General features: G+C 45.5%; 1 protein-coding gene across 1 annotated transcript in view; it reads left to right on the forward strand.

Moving 5' to 3' along the window:
* LOC103073747 (aldehyde oxidase 2-like) overlaps nt 1-26,067 on the forward strand; it is an 87,295-nt gene that overhangs the window by 19,336 nt on the left and 41,892 nt on the right. Inside the window, 18 exon segments of the mRNA XM_007469202.1 lie at nt 1-73; nt 1,647-1,739; nt 5,859-5,930; nt 5,933-6,006; nt 8,843-8,974; nt 10,897-10,992; nt 12,381-12,565; nt 13,134-13,213; nt 13,216-13,310; nt 15,385-15,477; nt 16,826-16,995; nt 17,584-17,698; nt 20,596-20,659; nt 20,662-20,714; nt 24,412-24,447; nt 24,449-24,508; nt 24,919-25,056; nt 25,778-25,798. The exon segment at nt 1-73 is cut by the window's left edge and continues 12 nt beyond it. Coding sequence (XP_007469264.1) covers nt 1-73; nt 1,647-1,739; nt 5,859-5,930; nt 5,933-6,006; nt 8,843-8,974; nt 10,897-10,992; nt 12,381-12,565; nt 13,134-13,213; nt 13,216-13,310; nt 15,385-15,477; nt 16,826-16,995; nt 17,584-17,698; nt 20,596-20,659; nt 20,662-20,714; nt 24,412-24,447; nt 24,449-24,508; nt 24,919-25,056; nt 25,778-25,798 — 1,650 coding nt within the window.

A 26,067-nucleotide genomic window follows, 5' to 3' on the forward strand; every position in this document is an offset into this window, starting at 1 on the left:
ACCCTCAAGGACCTCCTGGAGCTGAAAGCAAAACACCTGGAAGGCCCTCTCATCCTGGGCAACACCTCGCTGGGTGAGTGATTGCAACGGTTCTCATTCTACCATTTGTGCTGAGGTGGACTTCCTGTCCCCCACTGTGCTCACAGTCTAGAAAAACTACTTTTTAAGGATAAAAACCTCATTTTTTAAATAAAAATGCTATAATACTGTATCATGAAATGTACTACTATATTGTATATTATATAATAATTACTTATATCACATAGTATTTTTATATCTACTATATATTTTTATAAATACTAGCATATATGTGCTATATAGACTCATATATAAATTATATATACAATATTAAAGTATAATACAAATATCACATTATTATAGTAAAATGTTCTCCAAACTTGGAGGTACATATACCCTGGGAGTATGCAGTGTAACCTCTTGAGGTGTGGGAAAAAAGTATTAGAGGACAGTTTATCATTTAATTTACTTTGTCCTTTTTAACTCTGTTTTTGTTATATAAAATAGAATTTTATAAAATATGTATGGATATATTAACAATGCACACCCAGTTATCACCACACCCAGTTTAAGAACCAGAGCTTTACCAAGAACTTTGAATGCCCCATGGGCCCTCCCAAACCACAGGCCCCCGCCCCTCGCCTTCTGGGAGGCACTCATTAGCCTGAATATGATGTTGGTCAGTCTCTTCCTCATTTTTACAATTTTACCCCATATATTTGAGTAACTAAGCACCATGTCCCTTAGTTTTGCATATTTTTGAACTTCACATAAACAGACTGACACGGTATTATACTTCTGCAATTTGCTTTGTGCACTCAACATTCTTGAGCTGAGATTCACCCACATTGTTGCGTGTAACTGTGCTGCTGGATTCTATCGTGTGTCCAGGGCACAATTTGCTCATCCATTCTATTGCTCAAGGATGTGAGTGTTCTCCAAGTTTTTGCTATTACAGATATCTTTATATGTGTCTCCTGGTGCCCACATGCAAGGGTTTTCTAAGAACCTCTAATCCATTGTATTTCCTATTTTTATATACATGTATAGAGTATAAATAAATACATATACCAGGAGAGCCTGTGCTATAAAATTACTTGGCAGGGTGTATGGCCACTGCTTTCACATCTATACACATTTTTCTTTTTTTTTTTTTTTTAAAGCACTGACTAATTTAATCCTCACATCCACGGTGGCATTGGTACTTTTTGTTTTTAATTAATTAATTTATTTTTGCTGTGTTGGGTCTTCGTTTCTGTGCGAGGGCTTTCTCTAGTTGTGGCAAGCGGAGGCCACTCTTCATCGCGGTGCGCGGGACTCTCACTGTCGCGGCCTCTCTCGTTGCGGAGCACAGGCTCCAGACGCGTAGGCTCAGTAGTTGTGGCTCACGGGCCTAGTTGCTCCGTGGCATGTGGGATCCTCCCAGACCAGGGCTCAAACCCGTGTCCCCTGCACTAGCAGGCAGAATCTCAACCACTGCGCCACCAGGGAAGCCCCACATCTATACACATTTATTGCCAGTTTTTAAAATTAGCATCTGAATATTTTTATGAGCAACTCTCAATGCCAAAAAATTGCATTTTCTCTTTCCTAACTCCCTCTAGAAGATATAATGCATTTGCTTTCAGGACCTGCATTGAAATCTCAAGGACATTTTCACCCAGTTCTCCTCTCTCCTGCTAGGATTTCTGAGCTCATTATGGTGTCTCAAACAAGTGATGGTGTGTTCCAGGTGTTCTTCGTAAAATATCAATGAACTGATTCCTGCACTAAACTTAACACTTGCTATAAAGTTTAGAACCTCCTCATACATTTATCTTGTCTGGCCTGTTTCCAATTCTTCATCATTTTTCTGATGTGATATGACATCCCCACCATGAAACTTTACTGTCAAAAGCTTTGCACAGAATATGAGGTACTTGGATAATGTCATTCAAGACCCTGCAGTCAGCTGCAGGATTCTTGCCTATAAAAACCTACGGTTGGGCTTCCCTGGTGGTGCAGTGGTTGGGAGTCCGCCTGCCGATGCAGGGGACACGGGTTCGTGTCCCGGTCTGGGAGGATCCCACATGCCACGGAGCGGCTGGGCCCGTGGGCCATGGCTGCTGAGCCTGCGCGTCCGGAGCCTGTGCTCCGCAACGGGAGAGGCCACAGCGGTGAGAGGCCCGCGTACCGCAAAAAAAAAAAAAAAAAAAAAAAAGCCACGGTCTTGCAGTGTCACTTTAATGGGAAGACAGCAAGAGAGAACTGGCACTCTCTAATGGTTGGATGGTCAATTCCAGGGAGGCAGTATGTTCGCAGGAGGAAAGTAGGCGATGTAATGTCTGGCACTCAAATGCTACTTGTCTCATGGGGACAACGGCAAAAGGCCAGTTGAGACAAAAACCTGCCTGGGCAAACACCCCCAGTCACTTACAACATCCTTAAGGGCCCCTTTTGTACAGATACTGCATCAGGCAAGCTGGCACCCACAGAGTAGGAAGGAAACATGCAAGGCTTTGCCTTCAAGATGCACTGCAAACCCTTTGGCAAAAGGAACCTTATTTTAGTCCTTCCCTCATCCCCCAGATCTCCTAGCATATATGTGCCTGTCCCAGATACATGCATATATGTGCTAAATTACTGACAAATAACTTAATGCAAAAAACAAACAAACAAACAAATGTGTGGGTCAGAAACTTGAATTTGGGAGGCAGTGGTAATAATGACTTCCTTAACTCAGGCAATAGGGAGATTGACTGAACTGAAAGCTTTAGTCCAGACTGACTGGTAGGCCACCGTATGTTTGTGGAGGTTGGTGGTGGGCAGGGGAGGGGACCCACCTTGGCTGTATCACTGCCATCCAGGAGTCCTACCTTCCCGGCCTCAAACAGCATCAGCCAGACTTTGACCGTGCTGCAGACCAGCAAGCCTGCCCTTCCCTGGCCTCACCCCACCCACTTGCTAGGAAAGGGACCCTTCCTGGTTTCGCCCAGCACCACAGCTTCAGCCTTGGGACAACTCAGGTAGCACACCTGCATACCACTCAGAAGAGGAGGAGAATGTGCTTAGATTTATCTGAAATCTTGAGGTTGCAGAGAAAAGAAAGAGGGAATAGTAAAATGGGTGGCTTGGGAGTGTAGTCAAGTAGCTTAAGCAGACAGTCAAGACCCGAAAACCCTTCCCCTCATCGTCACCCCAGACATCGTTTAGCCCACGGTTTTCAAACTTGTCTTCAGCACCACAACCCTGTCCTCAAACAAATCTTAGTAAATGAAAATAAGTTGCTCTGTTTGAAGGAGGGGGACGACTTTCTCCATCCCACTGAGCCCCTATATCTACCTCCGCCAGGGCCAGAACTCAAGGAAAGTGAACTTGCCCAAGGTCCCCAAACTGGCTAGTGGCGGGTCATCAAGCCACACATCTCCCACTTCCAACCCAGAATTCTTGTCTTTACTGCCATTCCGCGTCCCCCAGGCCCACCCCACGGCCTGTCCAGTTGGCTATTTATCAGTTTGGACTCTGCAGGCAAAGTAGAGCCAGATTCTAAAATCTGAGGAAACAAACAATGCACTTTCCTTGGGGGCCCCTTAAACTTTAAGTGTGAGTAATCTCTAATGGCCTCCAGGGACCTTTCCAAGGATGCCCAAACTTTTCCTAAGGCCCAGAAGAATGAAGGACACTGGTGGGGGAGGGGTACATGGGAGCCAGATGTACCCACCACCACCACCAGCAGCAGTCTCCCGCAGGAAATCAGTTTCTGTGACAGCTTACGTTTATTTAAATTTTGTGTGCTAATCCATGTCACATACACGCTTGGCTCTGTATACTTCTTTTTCCTCAAAATCTTTAGTATAGTAAACGCTCCAGAAAGTTGCTGCGCCTTTAACCCATAGACCCGCAAACTCTGAGAAGCATGGAGTTAAAACAAAATCCATGTTCTGAGAATCAAACAGAGATAAGGCTCTTTTCAACTCTGTTGAAATACAGGCTAGGTTTTGTGACCAAAGATGGAATAAAATATGAATGGAAATACAGTAAATAGAATTTCCTCAGTACAGCTATGTCATGCCTGGCACAAAGTGAGGGGGTAATGTGAACAGTGGAAAGAGCCAGACGAAAGCCCCAAAATGGACTGTCTGGCCTCAGCCTGAGTTTGAAATCCATACTTCTAAGAACCCAGGCAGTAGCAACAGCTGGCAGTTTACTCTCCCCTAGGGCTGAACTGCCCTATTCTATGTCAAATAAGGGATGATCATACTGGTCTGTGTGATGCTCCTGACCTTAAAAAGATATTAATAATAATAATAATAATAATAATAATAATAATAATGTCTTTGTCTCTGATTTCTTCCCTATGAATAAGCCTCTGGGTCTATAGGGTAGGAGGAACTGTATGATAGGAAACAAGCTTGGTCTTCCCAGTGCTTCTGCAGGCAAAGGGAAGGCAGGATTTTGCAGAAGTTAAAGACCAAGCTTTATTGGAACTTGTAGTGAAGGGAAGCAATAGACCAACCCTGGTGGGTCTGGGATGAGATCCCGTGTCATGGAGTGCCTCGTATGAGATGCTGAAGCAGAAACAGGGTGAGGACTCTAAGTTGAGAGACGCTCCAGGGCAGAGGAGAAGTTTAGTTACTTTTAGGCAAGATTTGCTTAGCATATAGATAATAAGGAGAAACTAGTGGTTTCCCTAATCAATTAGGTTAGCTATGATCATTGAAGCACCAGGGGGTGTTGTGCGTGTCTGTTGGCAGGGGTGGGGCAAGTATTGTGCCAAGTACATTGTTAATACTGATGAAAATAAAGTTATGTGGGAGGGTGAAATATTCTCCATGATTAATCCACAAGAGAAAAATCAAAGCCCAGCCCACAGCCTGTTAAAAAACAGACTAACTGAGGTTAGAACCCAGCCTTGGAAATGATGTCAAATCAGATTCTACGTGTTAGTGATTCATTCTACAAACCCCAGAGAGATTAATTTTTAAAGTCCAGCTAAGTCACCTCCTGAAGGTTTGGTGGCTTCTTCATTTTCGAAGATTGATCTGAATCCTTTACATCCCTACGACAGAGAAGCCCAAAGCCAGCGCTAATATCCTGCCAGTACTCATGAGTATGGCTGCAATGGTTTTTAAATTCTGAATTACTTCCTTGCCAGCCAGCAAATAGCATTGCCCTGGCCCCCCTAGATGGATGCTCTTCCATTGCTCCTGCCCCCCAAGCTCCTCCCTGGGAACCCCCAAGATCCCCACACCTAACAACAACCAACATAATACCTAGGGCAGCTCCTCACATGAGCTGTGTTCATTCTGATTGACCGGTGCCCCTCCTGGAACTGGTTGTTGATGATTTTGAATATCAAGGCTACCTGTAGAGGTGCAAATCAACAGTAAAAGTATTATTGATTTTAGACAATGACCTAGGAAATTGAAAGACCTTTGACTGTTTCCATGCCATCATATTTATCCCCCTTAATCACAAAACAGCTTTGCATAGCTTCACTTTGGTCAGTCAGGAGGGGGTCATGGAAAGTCCTAGTAGAGTCTGCCACCTGCTAGTTTTTACTGTCATCCCTTCTCTCTAGCCTCTGTTTTCTTGCGTTCATTCAAAGAGTGTAGACCAACCCAGGGGTTCCCAACCCTGGCTGCCCAGGAGAACTCCCTGGGAGACTTTGATAAAGCCTTGCACCCAGAGATTCTGATTTGTTTGACGTGGGAGTGGGCCATCTGTGCTGTTTGAGTTCTGGTGATTCTCTGAGCAGCCAGTGTGGAGAGCCACCGCACTAGCTGGACACCAAGGCCCTGGAGCCATGATTACAATCCAGCTGCTCCTCCCACATCACCTGTAAAAACAATGTGCTTCAGGACTGACAACAGGTGCTGCCTGTCTTCTGGCCCAGGTCAAGGACATCTTGGCTGAGAGGGTATCTGAGTTCCCGAGAAGACCCAGACATACCAAGCATTCCGGAAGCACCTGAATAGCCTGGCGGGCAGGCAGACCTGGAACATGGCTGTATGTCCTCCGGGCCAATCACGAGGCCCACCGCACCTATTTCTTAACCTCACCGAAATGTTGAAATAGGCATTGGCAGCATCAGTGTGCAAAAGGGTCTCAGCAGATTGAAATGACAGGCACAATAAGTAACTATTCAATATTTAACCAACATTATTTAATAATATATTTCAAAGAAGACTCTAAGTCAAGTTCAACAGAATAAGCCAAGTAGGAACACAAGTGCTAATTTTGTGATAAGACCTTCAAAGAAGCTAATTTAGACTTAGGCTGCGTTAACAGAAGTATAATACCTAAAATAAGGAGGGTAGTCTCCTCTACCTCAGACGGTTCAGATCACAGCTGAAGAATAATGCTCAGATCAGGGAATCACACTTCAAGGTCTGATTGTTTTTGACCTCAGAAGAAAGCAGAAGTAAGTTTTCAAAGTACACACGCTCCTTCCCTTACGTACCCCAAATGGTGTATTAGAAATCCTTGGGATACAGGGAATGGAGGGAGAACATGTTTCCTTTGAAAACTCTCTTCAAGTGATTCCAAAATGTTCCCATTCACTGTCAAGAACTCTGACTCAAACCCTGGAGCCTGGCAAGGAGATGGTGGCAGGAGAGTGGGGGGTTGGAAACCACATCAGAGGGAGGAATGGTGGGGGTGGGGACAATCAGAGGGACCATGAGAGCTGCCTTCAAATATTTCTAGACTCCCAAGGAGACGTGTGATGTATTTCATATGATCACAAAGGGTAGAAGTATGACCGATAGCTGAGAATCCAGGGAAGCAGATTTCCATTCAGTGGAAAAAAGAACTTTAAAATTGAGCTGCTCATCGCTCTATGACATAAATCACAGCAAGATCCTTTTTGACCCACCTCCTAGAGAAATGGAAATAAAAACAAAAATAAACAAATAGGACCTAATGAAACCTCAAAGCTTTTGCACAGCAAAGGAAACCAGAAACAAGACCGAAAGACAACCCTCAGAATGGGAGAAAATATTTGCAAATGAAGCAACTGACAAAGGATTAATCTCCAAAATTTACAAGCAGCTCATGCAGCTCAAAAACAAAAAAACAAACAACCCAATCCAAAACTGGGCAGAAGACCTAAATAGACATTTCTCCAAAGAAGATATACAGATTGCCAACAAACACATGAAAGAATGCTCAACATCATTAACCATTAGAGAAATGCAAATCAAAACTACAATGAGATATCATCTCACACTGGTCAGAATGGCCATCATCAAAAAATCTACAAACAATAAATGCTGGAGGGGGTGTGGAGAAAAGAGAACCCTCTTGCACTGTTGGTGGGAATGTAAATTGATGCAGCCACTATGGAGAACAGTATGGAGGTTCCTTAAAAAACTAAAAATAGAACTCCCATACGACCCAGCAATCCCACTACTGGCATCTACCCTGAGAAAACCATAATTCAAAAAGAGTCATGTACCAAAATGTTCATTGAAGCTCTATTTACAATAGCCAGGACATGGAAGCAACCTAAGTGTCCATCAACAGATGAATGGATAAAGAAGATGTGGCACATATATACAATGGAATATTACTCAGCCATAAAAAGAAATGAAATTGAGCTATCTGTAGTGAGGTGGATAGACCTAGAATCTGTCATACAGAGTGAAATAAGTCAGAAGGAGAAAGACAAATACTGTATGCTAACACATATATATGGAATCTAAGAAAAAAAAAGGTCATGAAGAACCTAGGTGTAAGACGGGAATAAAGACACAGACCTACTACAGCATGGACTTGAGGACACAAGGAGGGGGAAGGGGAAGCTGGGACGAAGTGACAGAGTGGCATGGACATATATACACTACCAAACGTAAGGTAGATAGCTAGTGGGAAGCAGCCGCATAGCACAGGGAGATCAGCTTGGTTCCTGTGACCACCTAGAGGGGTGGGATAGGGAGGGTGGGAGGGAGGGAGACGCAAGAGGGAAGAGATATGGGAACATATGTATATGTATAACTGATTCACTTTGTTATAAAGCAGAAACTGACACACCATTGTAAAGCAATTATACTCCAATAAAGATGCTAAAAAAAAATTGAGCTGTTCATAGAGGAACTGGGGTTTCCTGTCCTCACCCATGTTCCTGCCCGGGTCAACACAGCCCAGGTTGTCACTGTAGATTCCAGCACTACATGGGAAGGAGAGCACTGAGTGGGCTGGCCAGTCATTTCCCTGCCACGTTCTGAGATGCTACAGCCTCAACCAGAGCCAAGTGGAATCTCCCAAGAGGGAAAGGGCAACTCTCCCTCAGTGATGTGGATGCCCAGCACCTCAACACAGCACACGGGAAGTCCAGCAATTTCAGAGGCCGTGAGATGAGGCTGAGATCCCAAGGTAGGACGGCACCTCTGTGGCCAGCACTGTGGCCACCTGCACCAGCTAAGTAGGGGTGGCTCAGGACTGGCTGCTGAGCCTCACTCACTTGAATCCCACTCCTGCCCCTTCCTAGCTGGCAGACCTTGATCAAGTTTCATAATTTCTCTGTGCCCCAGTGTCTTCATCTGTAAAGGGGGGATAATTGCATCATCTCACTGGGTTGTTGTGAGGATTGAGTAAATACGTGTGAAGGGGTTAGACAGCAGGTGGAACGTACCAAATCCCGTAGAGTGTTACCATCCATTCCTCACCCGATCCAAAGTCGCAGGTGGGTGGAGGCCTCCCACGTGGTCGGAACTGAGTCTCGTCTGCAGAGCACACTGAGACTCCTCTTGACCCTTTCACTACCAGCGAAGACCGTAAGCAGGTACCTATTGGTCTCAGATTTGAGGGATCGAATGCCGCGGCTGTAACTCTCTCTCCTTAGTCCTTAGGGGGACACATTATAAGCCGGCATTGCTATTCAGATCTGAATCCAGTTCTGGCTGTGGGCAACACCAACCTCAATCTGATATCAGAAGGTAAGCTACCCCAGAACACTCTGGACAGCACCTGAAAAGTTTTTGTCTCTTTTTAAAGAATTGCTATATCAAAGCCCAGGTCTCTGGCTCTCAATCCACCATGGGAAGCTCAGGCTCCTGGCAGGAGGCACACTGATGCAAGGGGTGGCTGATGCTTCCTTCTGCACCACGTGCCACACATACACGCAACACCCAGCCTGGACCACAGCTCAGTTGGCCCGCATCAGCCTGGGGCGGTATCAGAGGCTGATGTGAAGGCTCTCTGTGGCCCGAGGACCAGCACCTCCTTCTCTTCATGCCCAAACCCCAGTTGCTGTGTGAGAAGCCACAGATCTAGTGAGGACACGCTGGGGACATCGTGGGACCCCTGGGGGCAGGAGGAAGGCGATGACTGATTTTACGTGCCGGCTGAGAGGGACGCTCCCTTGGGGCGCTCCGTGCTACACCACCCTTGTCTCCCCAGAAGTGCTCAGCCTTCACACTGCCTCCGGCTGCTACAGAGATGCTAGCACTCCCGTTTACTGGGTGCTGACTTTGTGCCAGGCTCTGCTGGATACTTTACACACGTCACATCTAATGCGTGCAACCACCCGGCGGAGGTCGCTTGTAGAGGCGGGCATGGGATGGAGACCCAGTCTGCCTGATTTCCAAATGGGCATGCTTGTCTCTTCTCCATCAGCGCCTCCCCAGGGCTTCTAACTCCCCGCTTCCCTTGTTCCACCCCCTCCCTCACCCATCAAATGCCCTCCTACCGGCTGACAGGCTGGCACTGGGTGCAGGGGAGCAGTCACACTGCCCCTTGTGAACTTCAGGGTGTGGCCAACCAGGAATTATATTACAGGCATTGTAACCCTCCCCAGGGGATTGCTGGCTGTCCCTGGTGGGTGGGAACTGAGAAGTGTTGGGAGAGACCTACTGGCAGAGGACAAGCTCTCATGCCCCTATTCAGCTTTGTGTGGGACCCACCCAGTGGGAAGGAGATGAAACACCTCACCCCTGCCTGGCCCAGTCAACTGCTTTGCTGAGTCCTCCAGGCCTGCTGTCCAGGACGACCTTAGCTCAACCCCCAAAGACTAAGGGAGAAGCAGCCTAGGCTCTGGGTCATCAGGAGAGCAAGGATGCCCCGGCCCCCATGGGGCCTTCTACACTAGGACTAGTAGTACTAGCTGTGTTCTTCTGCTGGGATGTTGGTCGTTACCTTTGGCTTAAGGTCCTTGTTTTCCCAGCTCTGCTAAAGCCACCTCCAGCCTGAGCTCAGCCCGCTCCGGTGAGGCCTGTAGCAGGGAGGGAAAGGTCCACAGGGGCTCCTTTGGGGGTCCGCCTGCCACCTGCCTTCCAATCAGCATACCGCTGCTGTGCCTGGAGCGGAACCCACGTCAGATTCCCTGCACTGCCGCTTGATCTCCTCACCACATCTCCTCTGTGGAGCCACAACCACTTCTTAAAGCCAGAGGGGACTTCTCTGACCACCACGCGGTGACAACGGGGCCGAAAGGAGGTTTTGTGAATTGTTCACTTTGCTTTAAAGGTGTGGATATCCCGCTTGGAGGCCAACAGCAGTGGCAAGAACAAAAGGCAAATCCAATGATTTGAGCTCTGTTCATAATGGAAACAAACCACGTCTCAGCTTAAGTTACGCCCTTACCTTGATCCCAGTATTGAATGAGTTAGATTTAGTTAACCAGCCTCTGCTGAAAGATGAAAACAGGCCTGACAGGCCTTGGGGACAGGAAGAGACCCAGTTCACACGGCACGTGCACTAACAAGAGTAAATGTCATGCATCTGCTTCCACCCCTCCCTGTGGAAGGGACAAGGGGGCCTGGTCCACGGCGCGCTCACATCCCCGCGCTGCTCCTTGCAGTGGAAGGTGACCTTTTCTTCTCGCTGCTGACATTTAAGAGTACAGAATAATCTCGCATTCCTGTTGCACTTGTGCAGAAATGTCATTTTCTTCAACAGATTCCTCTATGCGAACATTTTCTTGCTGGGCTGGCGAGCGCAGACCTGGAGCTGGAGGGAATTGCGGAGTCTGCGTATATCCCCCACTCTCAAAAGGTAAGAATTCTGCTGGTCATTTTTGAGAGTTGTTTTTCTCTTTGCATAACTGAGTCCAGTCATCTGTAGAAATTTCAGAACAGATGGAAGGAAAATAAGGCTGCCCTGAAAACCTGTTTCCTGTCCTCTGGTGCCTGGTGCGGCACCAAGGCTTTCAGCAACCCTTGAGCGGGTGGCTCCGGGTGACCAGCTGCGGTCGTTGCTTCAGCTGTGGCGTGGCGCCTGCCCGGCCCGCGGAGGTGCTTCCACACCCCCTCGTGTCCAATATCAACGCTGGGAGGCGGAAATTCAAGTTCTCCTGCTGCAGAATGAGCTTCTCCACCTGACCCAAAGGAGGCAGAGGCTGCGGCCGGACCTCCGTGCTCCCCCCCGACCCCGGAGCTGACCCCAACAGTTCAGAGAAACAGGAGTGCCTAACACACCAGCCCTGGGGAGATGTGGCCACCCAGCCAGCTACCGAGGGGGCCCTCCATCCTCACTCCCTGTTCCCTGTGCTTCTCCCCCAAACTGCACCTGAATCCCAGAGGACAGTCTCTCCAAGAGGGGCAATACTACATACACACACACAGTGATCCCAAGCCAGGAGTCACCTTGGTCATGTAGGAAGTCTTATATTAAGTCATGCTTTCAGACATGTATGACCTTCATTTATTTTTCCTTGGGAATGGAAACTTTGAAATCTGTTCCCGAGCCAGTGTGCATCTAGGTAAGGGCCCCAGAGAGGAAAACAAGCTGACCAAACACAGCACCCTAGGTGGCCACACAGATGGAAACACACTCGAGGCACCAGCCATCTCCATTAACACTGGTGTCAGCACACCAGTGGTCATGGTGCCAAGGGTAAGGGGGGCAGCCATCACCATCCTGACTCTTGTCTCAGATAGAAGAGTCCCTAGTCCACCGTTGGAAAGTTCTATTCAACGCCTTTACGAATTTTGCAAAATGGAAAAATGACAGCATCTACAAACCAAGAAATTCGGTGGGTCTCTTTCACACTTTCAGCAAATCACATTTAAAAGCACCTGTGTTGAGAAGGCTCCTCCATCCTCACAGGGGACAAAGGGAACTGGAGACTGGAGTTAATGGCACCCGGAAATAAAAGCATGTGGAAATGCTCCAGGCATTTTGTGCAGAGGCATCCTGGCCTCAGAGGGAAAGTGCGCAGTGATCCCTGTTCATTGAGGGTATGGGGGTTGGGGACAGACCTTTGGGAGGACGTCATTCTCTCTTTGAACGAACAGGCAGCCAAATTGTCCTCAAATTGTGCCAAGCATCCTTTGTGTCCATTTAGATTGAGTCTAAGTGATTAATTAGTGGCACCAAGAAGCAGAAAACTTGCTCTTAGTTTTAACATATCAAATAACTCCAAACGGCTTTTGTCTCCACAGTGGGAATCTGTGTCAGCCTTCCGACAGGCTCAGTGCCAGCAAAATGCCTTGGCCCATGTGAATGCTGGCAGGCAAGTCCTCTTCAGAGAGGGCACAGACACCGTCAAAGACCTGAGCATCGCCTACAGAGGGGTCGGGGCTGCCACACTCAGTGCACAAAAATCCTGCCAGCAGCTCCTAGGGACGTAAGCAACAAACCCTGGACCCTGATGCCGAAGCTTGACGTCAAAAAAAACAAGTGGGAAGATGGAAACTCCTATATGTAGAATCATTGCCTGTTCTTTCTGTAATTTTGCTAAATGAATCCAACCTTATTTGACTTTGATTAACTAGGTGCCACTCTTTGGGTGAGGGATACAACAAATATGGCCCAGGACTGTGTTCAGCCCCACTGCTCTTGTGCACATCAACACTCCAGCAAACCCACACCAGGCAGCATCCAAGTGGTACCTACCACTCCCACTGCTTGGGGGCACTCTATTTCTTCCTCAGTAAAGGCAGTGGGCCATCTCCAAGTCTGAGTCCTGTCCAGTTCATAATGGAATTGACCCTAATGGTCTATTTATTTAATGCCTGGTTCCAGCATGTTCAGGCTACTCAGTGCAGCCTCCCAGGCCCCAGTTTCCCTGAATGGCTTGTTTAGGTGATTTCTAAGTGCCTACCCAACTCATAAAATGAGACTCGGGGGTGTCTGAACCGCCACCATCCAATATCTAGCACGTGCCAGTAGTCACTGAGGCTGCCCTTCTCCAGGCGCTGGGGTGAGCTGATGCGGGATGAGGCCTGCAGGCTGCTCCTGGATGAACTCTCCCTCCCAGGCTGGGCTCCAGGTGGGGGGTGGCATTCAAGAGGACTCTGGTGGTCAGTTTCTTCTTCAAATTCTACCTACAAGTTCTGCAGGAACAGAAGCAGCTAGTAGAACTGCTCTCTGTGCCTGTAAGTGCTCTGGCTTTTATGTGCTCCTGGCAGCATAAGCTCCCACCTTCCCCACTACTTTTGCAAACTGTCTTGTGGGCAGCCTGTCAGTTCCCAGGCATCCCTTCTTCCGGAAGTCAGCCCTGAAGGGCTACTGCGTGAGGCTCAGGATGCCAGACTGTCTTCAGTGCACAGATGTTTACCACATGCCCTGAGCAGGGAAACATGATGGGACCCCTACCTCCTATGTGCAATTTTTTTCTCTTTTAAAATCAACTTTATTGAAGTATAATTACATAGAACAAAACGCACCTATTTAAACTCAGAGTTTTGACAATTGTGTAAACTGGCGTCACCACCACCTCAAACAAGAGATAGGGTATTTCCATCACCCCAAAAAGTGCCCTTTTGCCCCTCTGCTGTCAATCCTCCCACCCCTGCACCCAGGCAACACCCCTGATCTCCTTTGTGACACTATAGATTAGTTTTGCCTATTCTAGAATTTTATATTCAATATGAAATGTAAAACAAAATTTTATTTTTCAAAAAATCTAAAAGGTTGGGTGGTGGTGGGATGAATTGGGAGATTGGGATTGACATGTATACACTGATGTGTATAAAATGGATGACTACTAAGAACCTGCTGTATAAGAAAATAAATAAAATTAAATTCAAAAAAACAACCTAAAAGGTTTATATGCTAATATTTAAGTAGCTTCTTTTCAGGATTTCCGATTATAAACTTCTGGAATAAGTTACCAAAGCAAAATATTTTCACTCGCTTTCTCCCTCTCTCTCTCCCCATCCCCCTCTCTCTTCTGAATCTATCTTTCCTCCCCTGACTGTGACTACAACTCTCACCCTAACTTGCACCCCGGTTCCCCAGTCACACCCCACGCCAACAGCCCAGTGTGTTCCTAAACTGTCTGGTTTTCATTCATTCAGATGAAGACCCTCACAGGACTTCCCTGGAGGTCCAGTGGTTAAGACTCTGTGCTTCCACTGCAGGGGGCCGGGTTTGATCTCTGGCTGGGGAACGAAAATCCCGCAAGCTGTGTGGCGAGGCCAAAAATAAAAAAAGAAAGAAAAGAAAGAAAGATGAAGACCCTCACAAACCACATTTTACTAGAATAACTCTTGCTGCCATTGAATTTCTTAATCAAGACCCTTGATGTTGGGCTTCCCTGGTGGCGCAGTGGTTGAGAGTCTGCCTGCCGATGCAGGGGACACGGGTTCATGCCCCGGTCCAGGAAGATCCCACATGCCGCGGAGCGGCTGGGCCTGTGAGCCATGGCCGCTGAGCCTGCGTGTCCGGAGCCTGTGCTCCGCAACGAGAGGGGCTACAACAGTGAGAGGCCCGCGTACCGCAAAAAAAAAAAAAAAAAAAAAAAAACACCTTTACTATCAAACAAAAAGTCATTGGTATCACTACATGATTAGACATGGTAGAACACCTTTATACTAGACATTTTTGTTTGTTTCCAAGTGATAAACTTAATATTAAAACACACACACACAAATACCATTGAATGACCTAACTGAAAAGTTTAGAGATCTTCAGGCCTGGCTGGATCTAGGTGCTTAAGTGGTGAAATAAACAAATATTAGTCCAAGTCTTTCCTTTCCAAAAAAAAAAAAAAAAAAAAAAAAGACCCTTGATGTGTTTCAGTGACACCCAGAGAGCCTTCCCAGTTTTGCTGCTGAGGAAAACTGAGCTGCTGAGGAAAATAATCCGGATTTGGGCTCTTTTGTGTACAATGAACCACCCCAGCTCGTTCTAGAATGGCTTTTCCAGCCCCAGATTTTCTTGCTTCTCCTCCTGCCTCTGCCCAGCTTGCTGACAGGCCTCTCTCTCCTCAGACTGGCTTGAGGATCAGATTCAAACAGTCAGTCCAGGTCTTCCTTATGTGGAAAGGGAGGGAGGGCAAAGGACATTCACAGAAGTGAATCCTGGGAGGTGATGTGGATTTGCGTCATCCAGGCTACCCGAACCTTACGGTTTCTTGGCTGCTTAAGCCAAGTCACTTTCAAAGCCCAGTTTAATCAGAGACTAATCAGCTTATCTTTATTGTTTTGAATCGTCTTTCAGAACAGACACCGTAATCCTGAAATTTCAGACCGATTCCTAAGTGCTCTAGAAGACTTCCCGGTCACAGTACCCCAGGGAGTCCAAAGATACCAGGTCAGTGAGTTTAATTTAATGGAAACCGAGAAACTAAGAGACAGCTGTAGCTGTGTGAACAAGAAAGTGCTTCAAAGTTGTGATTTTCTCTTCTAACTTTCTAGTTTTTGCTAGCACATTGGCCCTTTGTTCAGGCCGATCCAGGGAGAGGCTGGATCTAAGATCGGGCCTGAGCTACCGCTGGATGCACTCAGGGCCAAACCGACCTGAAACAGTTTGACCGTCTGACTAGTAATTGAGAGTGTCTTCAAACTGCTGTTCTTTGGGCATTTGTTTGAGGAGCAGCTAAGCCAGGAGTGGGGGGAAGGACAGTAGCAAGGTTCAGCCTCCAGCCCTGATTGCAAATGTTTAATCTCCAGTCGGCAAGACAAGAGCCCTGCAAGTAACTGAACCCCCTCTTCTTGAAGGACAATTTAGAAAGTATCTATTATTATCTATTAGAGCACAGCCCCTCCTGCCATACAGTCCACACATAGATCTTCCCTGAGAAGAGTTCCAGAATAAACATGTGCTCCCTTTACTTTTTAGTCTTTATTAGAGTATAGTTGCTTTACAATGTTGTGTCAGTTTCTACAGTATAGCAAAGTGAATCAGCTATACGTATACATATATCCCCTCTTTTTTGGATTTCCTTCCCATTTAGGTCACCACAGAGCACTGAGTAGAGTTCCCTGTGCTATATACAGTAGCTTCTCTTTAGTTACCTATTTTTTACATAGTATCAATAGTGTATATATGTCAATCCCAATCTCCCAATTCATCCATTTACTTATACTGCCAGTGATGTTTTTGTGCACAAAAATATCACACGGGCAGCCGAGGCACCTTAGACCAGATCTGGATACACTCCATTGCCATGTGCCCCCCATCTCCCACCAGAGGCCCTGCTCCAGCCGATAAGCAGGCTTTTGGCTTAGATTTTGGTCCCCCATCCTCAGGAATTATAGCACTCAAGGCCTCATCATCATGGTCACTTTACATGTAAACAGGCTGATCATTGGAAAGGTAAGAAAGCAGGAGAGGGAGACCCTCTGAATTCCAATATAAAGGGGTACGGGGCACCACTTGGGAAAAGAACATGCCAAAAGGGGAAGCCAGAAAGCCCCTTCACCTGCTTCACAACTTTGCCAAAACATTGGCCCTGTCTAAAGCATTGCCGCATAACCGAAATAACAATTCCCCAGTCTAGTTACATCATTAAATTGCCACGCTCATCTGACCCACTCCAGTGTTTGTTGCCTGAGGGTGACCGTCTGATTTCTCAATCCTGAATCAGGAGTGTTGGTAATCGGCCAGGTCACTTCTGAAGATTAAAGTTTTCCAGGGAAACTCTTGTCTTTCTCTGTAGAGTGTGGATTCTCACCAACCCCTCCAAGATCCAGTCAGATGCCCCATCATGCACCTACCAGGCCTTAAACATGCCACAGATGAAGCCGTATTTTGTGATGACATCCCCATTCTGGATAAAGAACTTTCAATGGCTTTGGTGACCATTACCAAAGCCCATGCAAAAATCATGTAAGTAAATGAAAAGCTTTCAAAAGGCTTTTTTAAAGCACACTTGGGGATTCCCTTGGAGGAATGTGACCATTCTCCTGAAATGTTCTAAACCCAAAGAACCTTATGGAAAGAATTTTTAAAAGGTCATCAGCCCCAGGAAGAGGAAGGGAGTGTAACTGGAAATGCCCATCATGAAAGAGAGACAGAAATCACAATTAGGGCCCTCGCTTTCATTCTAATCTCATCTCCCTGCTGCTGCCTCAGGCATGGCTCAAAGGAGTAACTCTGAGTAGGGCTAATATTCAGTTGGTGATAAAACAATGAATGAATGGTAAATGGCCACTGTCCTAAGCTTCCTAAGGACACCCCTGCCACAGCCCTACTGGTCCTTCCCTCCCCTCCCATCCCAGTAGCTATGATATTACCCCAGGCCCAGCAGGGGGCCTCCTGGACCCTGCTCTGTGTCAGATCAGCTCTGATTGGTCAGGGCCTACGGTGAACCAGTTGTTATATATTTTGATTTTCACCCATGCTCTATCTCTCCCTCAGGTTTAGGGCCCTCAAAGCTTGCTGATTTCTACTTCTTAAATATTTCTCTTTTTTCAGATCAATTGATTTGTCCAAGGCCCTTGAACTACCTGGAGTGGTTGATGTGATAAGAGCGGAGGACATTCCAGGCACCAGTGGTACCGAAAATGACAAATTGTTGGCCGTGGATAAGGTAAGGTACAGAACGTGCCTTCCCACGTGACTTTGTGCAGATAATCACCAAGGTACCACCTCCAGGTGGCCTTCCGTCACCTCCCAGCCCTCTCTGTCACTGGGGGCTAGAAGTGCCGATTCTTCCAGCTTCTCTCTACCCCTAATGCCTTTATTCAGATGGACCTACTCTTCTGGAATCAGAAAATAACACTGAGAAAAGGAAATTTATTACAGGAAAACAACAAGTCCGAGTTTTCCCACTGTGTGCTCTTGAGTCAATTTACTCTTATTTGAAGAATAAATGCTGGAATTGCCATATATCAGGATAGAAAACCCTTGAAAAATCTAGAAAGGAGAGTACAAATACATAGCCAGTCTCTGTTATTTACACTGAACTCTTTCCTTTCCTGGACTAACCCTCTTCCTGCCACCTCCCACACACCTTCACATACTCCATTTTTAATAAAATTGCTCATGTCATCCTTGACCTTTTAATTCAAGTCTACAATCATTCATTGAGCACTTGCTTTTGGAGCCAAACTACCTTGGTTCATGGTCTCGCTCTGCCACTCACTAGCTGTGTATTATCATCACCTGTGAAATGGTATCATGATACCTGTAAAATATCATTATCTGTAAAATGGGAATAATCATAGCACCCACCTCATTGTGTTGTTGTGAGATTTAAATGAGCTGATACGTGCAAAGTGCTTACAACAGTGCTTGGCATGTGAAGGCTCTCAGCAGGTGTTAGCTACTACTGTTGCATCTCAGGCTGTTTCTCTTCCAGCCATGAAACAAACCACTGTCCTTTTGGTTGAACTCCAGATGAAGAGGTTGGCTGTTATTTAGGAGCTATGTTATCTGCTCAGGCTGCCATAACAAAATATTGGGTGGGCCAAAAAGTGCCTTCCGTTTTTTAAATAAAAATAAAAGATATTTTTCATTTTCACCAAGAACTTTATTGAACAATGTATTCACCCTTTTGTTCCACTACCTTCTGCCATTTTTCAGGCAACTTCATAATTCTATCTCCCCAAAATTTTTATCTTTTTGAGCAAAGAACTGTCCCAGGTGCCTTTTATTGTCTTCCAGGGAATTGAAATTTTTTCCATTAAGAGAATTTTGTAAAGATGGAAATAAATGGAAATCCGAAGGTGCAATGTCTGGTGCATACAGCAGATGAATCAGAACTTCCCAGCCAAGCTGTAACAGTTTTTGCCTGGTCATCAAAGAAACATGCAGTCTTGCGTTATCCTGATGGAAGATTATGCGTTTTCTATAGACTAATTCTGGATGCTTTTCGTTAAGTGCCGCTTTCAGTTGGTCTAATTGGAAGCAGTACTTGTTGGAATTAATCATTTGGCTTTCCGGAAGGAGTTCATAATAGAGGACTCCCTTCCAATCCCACCATATACACAACCTCACTTTCTTTGATTGAAGACCGGCCTTTGGTGTGGTTGGTGGTGGTTCATTTCACTTGCCCCACAATCTCTTCTGTTCCACGTTACTGTACAGTATCCACTTTTCATCACCCATCACAATTTGTTTTAAAAACGGAACGTTTTCTTTACGTTTCAGTAGAGATTCACATGCAGAAATATGGTCAAGAAGGTTTTTTTTACTTAACTTATGCAGAACCCAAATATCAAAGCGATTCACATAACCAAGCTGGTGCAAATGATTTTCCGCGCTTGATTTGGATATTTTGAGTATGTCGGCTATCTCCCGCGTGGTATAACGTTGGTTGTTCTCAATTATTGTTTCAATTTGATCGCTATCAACTTCAAGTGGTCTACCTGTGTTGATGCCCAACTGGACCGTGGAGCATCGTCCAGCAAGAAATCTCCAGCACGGAACTTCGCAAACCACTTTTGACACATTCGATCAGTCACAGCACCTTTTCCATACACTGCACAAATCTTTATTTGCGTTTCAGTTGCGTTTTTACCTTTCTTGAAATAATAAAGCATAAGATGCCGAAAATGTTGCTTTTTTTCTTCCATCTTCAATATTAAAATGGCTACACAAAAATTCACCAATTTTGATGTCTTTTTCTAAATGCACGCTGATATGACAGCTGTCACATAGAATCTAACAAAATTGCTTCAAATGAAGTTAAAGACAACTAAGCACTACTAGAGCCACCTTATGGAAAAAACTGAACGAACCTTTTGGACCACCCAGTACCACAGACTGGATAGCTTAAAAAAGAGAAATGTATCTTCTCAGTTCTAGAGGCTAGAAGTCCAAGATCAAGGTGTTGGCAGGTTTCTCCTGAGGCCACTCTTCCCAGCTTGCAGATGGCCACCTTCTCCTGTGTCCTCACATGGCCTTTTCTCTGTGTATGAGCCTCCCTGGTGTCCCTACCTCTTCTTTTTTTTTTTTTTGTCCCTACCTTTTCTTATCAGGACACCAGTCATATTGGATTAGAGCTTCACCCTTAGGACCTCATTTCACCTTCATTACCTCTTTAAAGGCCTTATCTCCAATACAGTCACCTTGGGGGTCAGCCCCTCAACATATGAATTTTGGGGTTGTGGGGTGGGGGGAAGCACAGGAGTCACATTGTACAAAAAATACTCTCCTTATCTTTAAACTCTAAAATGACTCCATGAAGGCAACACTCGCTGACGACCCTTGACAGAGGATGCAGCCGATTCAGGTCACAGCCAATCTCACATCCACTCTGGGGCTTACATTCACTGAGTAAAATGGTCAGTAGAAGCATCTGTATGATTTTAATTAATTTTTAAATTAAAATTTAAAAGAATTTTTTTTTAGCCAAGCACATGTAGTCACATGTGGTTATTATTGGTCAACAATGATAACTAAAACACCAGCCATTGGTAAGCTTGCACTAACAGTACGTCTACCCAGAATTTTCCACCTGCTTCATGTATGTACTTTCCGCAGGTACTCTGTGTGGGCCAGATCATCTGTGCTGTGGTTGCAGAGACAGATGTACAGGCAAAGCACGCAAAAAGATAAAGGTAACCTGTGAAGAACTGGAGCCCTTAATCTTCACCATTGAGGTAAGCAGGCTGCCTGATCTCTCCCGTAAGGTTGTAGAATCAAAAGTTCCTTTGCAAACTTCTTAATGCGAGACTAATTCAGGGTGCTACTTTTTTTTTTTTTTTTGTCACTGGCTTGCTCGGAAAAATCAGCTTGCTCTGGAAGATGTTACTTAAATGAATTAAAATTAGCTTTGGCTCCAAGAAACAGGAAAAAAAATAGAAGTTTCTTTCTCTCTCACATTCAGAAAATCTAGAAATGGCCAGTTCCGGGCTTATACGTGTTTCTAAGTGTCAAGGGTCTGGCCTCCTTGTATATAGTTGCTCCGTCCTGCATGGTTTACATTCTCCAGATCACATTTTGGTCCACAATGGCTACTGAACTCTGGCCATTGAGTCCACATTTCAGTCAGCAGAGAGAATGAGGTGATGAAGAAGAGCATATCCCCTCCCCTTAAGGACACTTCCAGAAGCTGCACGTAACCTTCCTACCTCTCCTTGGGTAGAACCTAGTCACACGCCACACCAACATACCTAGAAAGGGGATCTGGGAAATGTAGACTGTATTCTAGGTGGCCAGGTATTTACTAGAAATTGGGGATTCTATTACTTGAAAATAGTGAGAATGGATATTGGGAACAATAATCTTTTCAAGGTAGAGCCCAAAAACAGTGGGACTTTCATGATGAAATTCCACAGAAATTTCCACTCTCATTTCTGGGTCTAGATGATGGAATAAAAATGCTACTTCCAGCAAAAATAATGAATTTAAATTAGAAAAGTGAGATGTGGGCAGGGGTTTGCATGTTCTAATTCAATGAAAGATAAGATCATAGCAATTAAGTTGAGAAAAGCTTATTTATTTCTTTGCTTGTGAAAGAAAATAAATTTTTTTCAAAGGCCCTAGTGAACCATTTGAACATTTTTAAAATGTGCCTAAAAGGTACAACTTACTCAATATTCAAAGTGTTAAAGAGGTCATGTTTCTTGTTCTTTCTAAACCAAATCAACTCTGTTCCAAATTCCCATTTCATCAAGTTTGCAAGAAATCCAAGCCATTGTTCTTGGCTCACCCCCCTTTCTAGGGTTGTACTAGGATCCTAACAAGGGTTTTTTGAAATTTTAATTCCAATCCCATTTCCTCAAGGGGGAAATGGTACCCAAATGACACACTCATGAAATATCTTGGGACTTGGAATGTTTAGAGATCTAGAGTTCCCTCCGATTAGGACTGTCCACCATCAGCAAAAAAATTCTTTTGCAAAGAAAAGTAGGTAGGACTTCCCTGGTGGCGCAGTGGTTAAGAATCTGCCTGCCAATGCAGGGGACACGAGTTTGATCCCTGGTCTGGGAAGATCCCACATGCCACGGAGCAACTAAGCCCGTACACCACAACTATTAAGCCTGCGCTCTAGAGCCCAAGAGCCACAACTGAAGCCCGCACGCCTAGAGCCCATGCTCCGCAACATGAGAAAAGCCACCGCAATGAGAATCCCATGCACCGCAACGAAGAGTAGCCCCCACTCGCTGCAACTAGAGAAAGCCCCTGTGCAGCAACGAAGACCCAACACAGCCAAAAAATAAATAAATAAAATAAAATAATTTTTTAAAAATCCTTTTATGAAGAATAGCAGGTAGGACTTCCATGGTGGCGCAGTGGTTAAGAATCCACCTGCCAATGCAGGGGACATGGGTTTGATCCCTGGTCTGGGAAGATCCCACATGCATGGAACAACTAAGCCCACGCGCCACAACTACTGAGCCTGCGCTCTAGAGCCCGTGAGCCACAACTATTGAGCCCACGCACCACAACTACTGAAGCCCGCACGCCTAGAGCCCATGCTCCCCAACAAGAGACGCCACTGCAATGAGAAGCGTGCACACCGCAACAGAGAGTAGCCCCCGCTCGCCGCAACTAGAGAAAGCCCACGTGCAGCAACAAAGACCCAACACAGCCAAAAATAAGTAAATAAAATTAATTAATTAAAAAAAAGAAAAGTAGCTAAAAGAACAGTCATATATACCAATACTCATTAATCCATTCATTCATTAACGTGACTATATATATGAGAGGCAGTATAGGGTACTAATTAAAAGCACAGGTTCTATAAAACCAGGGCTTCCCTGGAGTCCGCCTGCCGATGCAGGGGATGCAGTTCGTGCCCCGGTCCAGGAGGATCCCACATGCCGCGGAGCGTCTGGGCCCATGAGCCATGGCCGCTGAGCCTGTGCGTCTGGAGCCTGTGCTCCGCAGCGGGAGAGGCCACAGCAGTGAGAGGCCCGTGTACCGCAAAAAAAAAATAATAATAATAAAAATAAGTAAATAAAACCAAACTGCCAAGTTTGAATCCTGGCTACACCACTTCCTAACTGTGTGACCTTGGGCAAGTTTCTTAACCTGTCTGTGCCATGGTTTCCTCATTTGTAAAATGAAGGTGATAATAATAATACCTACCTCATCGAGTTGTTGTAAGACTAAATGAGTTAATATGCGCAAAGCACTTAGAACAGTGCCTGGCACATGTTGATAGTTAGTACTTGATAAATATAGCATATATTATAGTAAGATTATACTACCCTAGGACACATTTATGGGACGGCAATAAACATACTTCCACATGTACTACGGTGACATATTGAGATCTTGGTTTAGCAAAAAATGAAAATTTCAACTATATTCTTCATTTTCTGCTACTTTGAGAAATCCAGTATTCATTATTAGGCAAGATGCTTCTGAAAACTAAGCCCAGGCTTGAAAGCTGCCTCTATCACTTGTTTGAAGCGTGACTTTGAGAAAGTTATTTTAATCTCCTTAAGCCCAGTTTCTTCCTCTGGAAAATAGAGAGAATAATAGAATTCATGTGAGAATACATGTAAATACACTGTATATTGTACAGTGTTTGACACAAAACATGCACTCAATAAATATTAGCTGCTTTCATTATTCCCATTATCGTCATTAGCAAGAAAGGCGATGGACTTAAGGCCATTGGCAAGTGAGAATGCAGGAGTCAGGTGCCATTGTCAAATGTGGAAAACGCCTGGATCTAAAGGTTAAGCAAGGATCAGCTGTCCTAGGTCAATCCATAGAACCACAGGACAGGATGGCTTCCAGTCTTCATGTGTGAGTCAGTTCATGTAATTGTCCAAAAAACACCCCTAGAGCAAAGGGCTAGAAAGGCCCTTATGAGATATGCCAAATACACAAAGAAATGAACAAACTGCCTACTGTGTCTGTTGGGCTTTCTTGCCCAAGAGATGTGTTAGGATTTTAGTCCTCGCCCATTAACATGGTCTCCATCCTATATGTGAGCTCCCTAAGTCTGACACGAGTATTTTTCTTCCAGAAGAGGGGAAAAAGGGAGGGCCCTGAGCCTCACTCTTACTGCATTTGGATCTATCACTTGTTCCCTGGAGATCTACACTGAAAATGAGAAATGAGTAGTTATCATCCCGGACCATCATGGTGTCCCCAGATCTCAACTCTAAATGTTTTTCTAATCCTTGTTGGTTTTCACTGCAATTTAGAAGTTATTTCCTCTGACATCTCATCTCTGTGGGGAGTCTGCTACTTTAGTATGTGCTCCCTTGCTTGCCTGACTCCTGTGTGTCTTAGCAGATGGTGATTTTCGGGAGTTTACTGGTTTTTGAGTAAGAACAAATTGCCATTGGAAGAAAACAGTAAAAAGAATTAGCTCTTTTTCTTCCTGTCACTCAGGATGCCATAAACCACAACTCATTCCTGTGCCCTGAAAAAAAAACTTGAACAAGGAAACATTGAGGAGGCATTTGAAAAAGTCGATCAAATTGTTGAAGTGACTCAGGATGTTTCACAGAATCTTTGCGCAACGTTCTTCTGAAGCAGACATTGAGAACATGTGATTTCCTCTTAGAAAGACCAGCTTCTAAAGTCTTGGCATTTTGCCAAAGTTCTCTTTTCTCGCTTCCTTTCAAATTGGCTTATGTGTTGCCTTGGGGGGTGGGGGGTAGGAAGCAATAGAATAAACAGAAGAAAAATTCCTAAGACTTTGATTAGTCAAGGACAGAGTGAAGAAGGGAAGCAGACACTTTCAACTTGTTATCCAGAACCGCAGTCTCTGAAACAGATGGCCTCAGTTGTCACAGGACAAATGCCTGATCCATCAATGCCTTGGTCAGGACAAATCCAGCTGGCCAGTGCACGTCTCACTTGCTTTTGAATTCCCCAACCAGCATACAACTTCAGGCATTTCCCTGTGCTTACCCCCATGGTGGAGGACAGGAACAGTTTTACATGGAAACACAGCGAGTGCTTGTTATTCCAAAGACAGAGGACAAAGAACTGGACATTTATGTGTCAGCACAGGATCCAGCCCACGTGCAGGTGAGGTCCAGGATCACCTCCAGCTTCCTAATTGTGTCATGGCCTTCCACCTCCACAGTCTCACAACTGGCCACCATTTTACCTGCAGAATCTTAGAGTCCAAGTATCGGACATCAGCAGAGCAGCTAAGACCCCAGAACCTTTTCTGATGTTTTCTGGTCTTGTCAAGTAAATGAAAGAACTGCCACAGCCATTTTCAGTTTGAGGTGTACATTCATGGACTTTGTGCTTAAATGTGATTGTGATTGGATGACAACACTTAATTATTTCAGTACTTGATTTTTCCCTAAAATAATCACTACAGGTAACCTTTGGAGTAAACACATCACTTCATAGCACATTTTCATTTCCCCAGTCATAAAGTGCTCCAGGTTTTAGCTGCAAACATATCTTCTTTAGTAGATTGTCAGGTGTTCACTAGCTTTCACCTTGCTGGGACTTTAGGGGTAGGTGTTTGTCTAAGATTCAGGTTCTGACAGGAATCCAGGACAGTTTCCCTTTAGGAAAGTACCATTTTTCTGTTGGAAAGTCTGCTGGAGACTAACAATGTTTATAAACTCAGTAGAGCTCTGAAAGACAGATTCAGACTATCTCAGTTGTTTCTTTCTTTGTTTTTTACTGACAGTAGATGTCGATGAATTTTGCTGTGATGTTTCAGGAAGCAAAAACCTTCTTTACCATTTCAATCTTGTAAACCTTTCCCGTTATCTACCTTTTACAGAAAACAGCGTCCTCTACTTTAATTTTTTTTTTTTTATTGCGGTACGCGGGCCTCTCACTGCTGTGGCCTCTCCCGCTACAGAGCACAGGTTCCGGACGCGCAGGCTCAGCGGCCATGGCTCACGGGTCCAGCCGCTACACGGCATGTGGGATCCTCCCAGACCGGGGCACGAACCCACATCCGCTGCATCGGCAGGGGGGGGGGGGGGGGGCGGGCGCCCCCCCTGCCGAAGCAGGGGACACGGGTTTGTGCCCCGGTCCAGGAAGATCCCACATGCCGCGGAGCAGCTA

This window comes from Lipotes vexillifer, unplaced genomic scaffold, assembly GCF_000442215.2.
Source record: "Lipotes vexillifer unplaced genomic scaffold, Lipotes_vexillifer_v1.1 scaffold648, whole genome shotgun sequence".
Classification (NCBI taxonomy): Eukaryota; Metazoa; Chordata; class Mammalia; order Artiodactyla; family Lipotidae; genus Lipotes; species Lipotes vexillifer.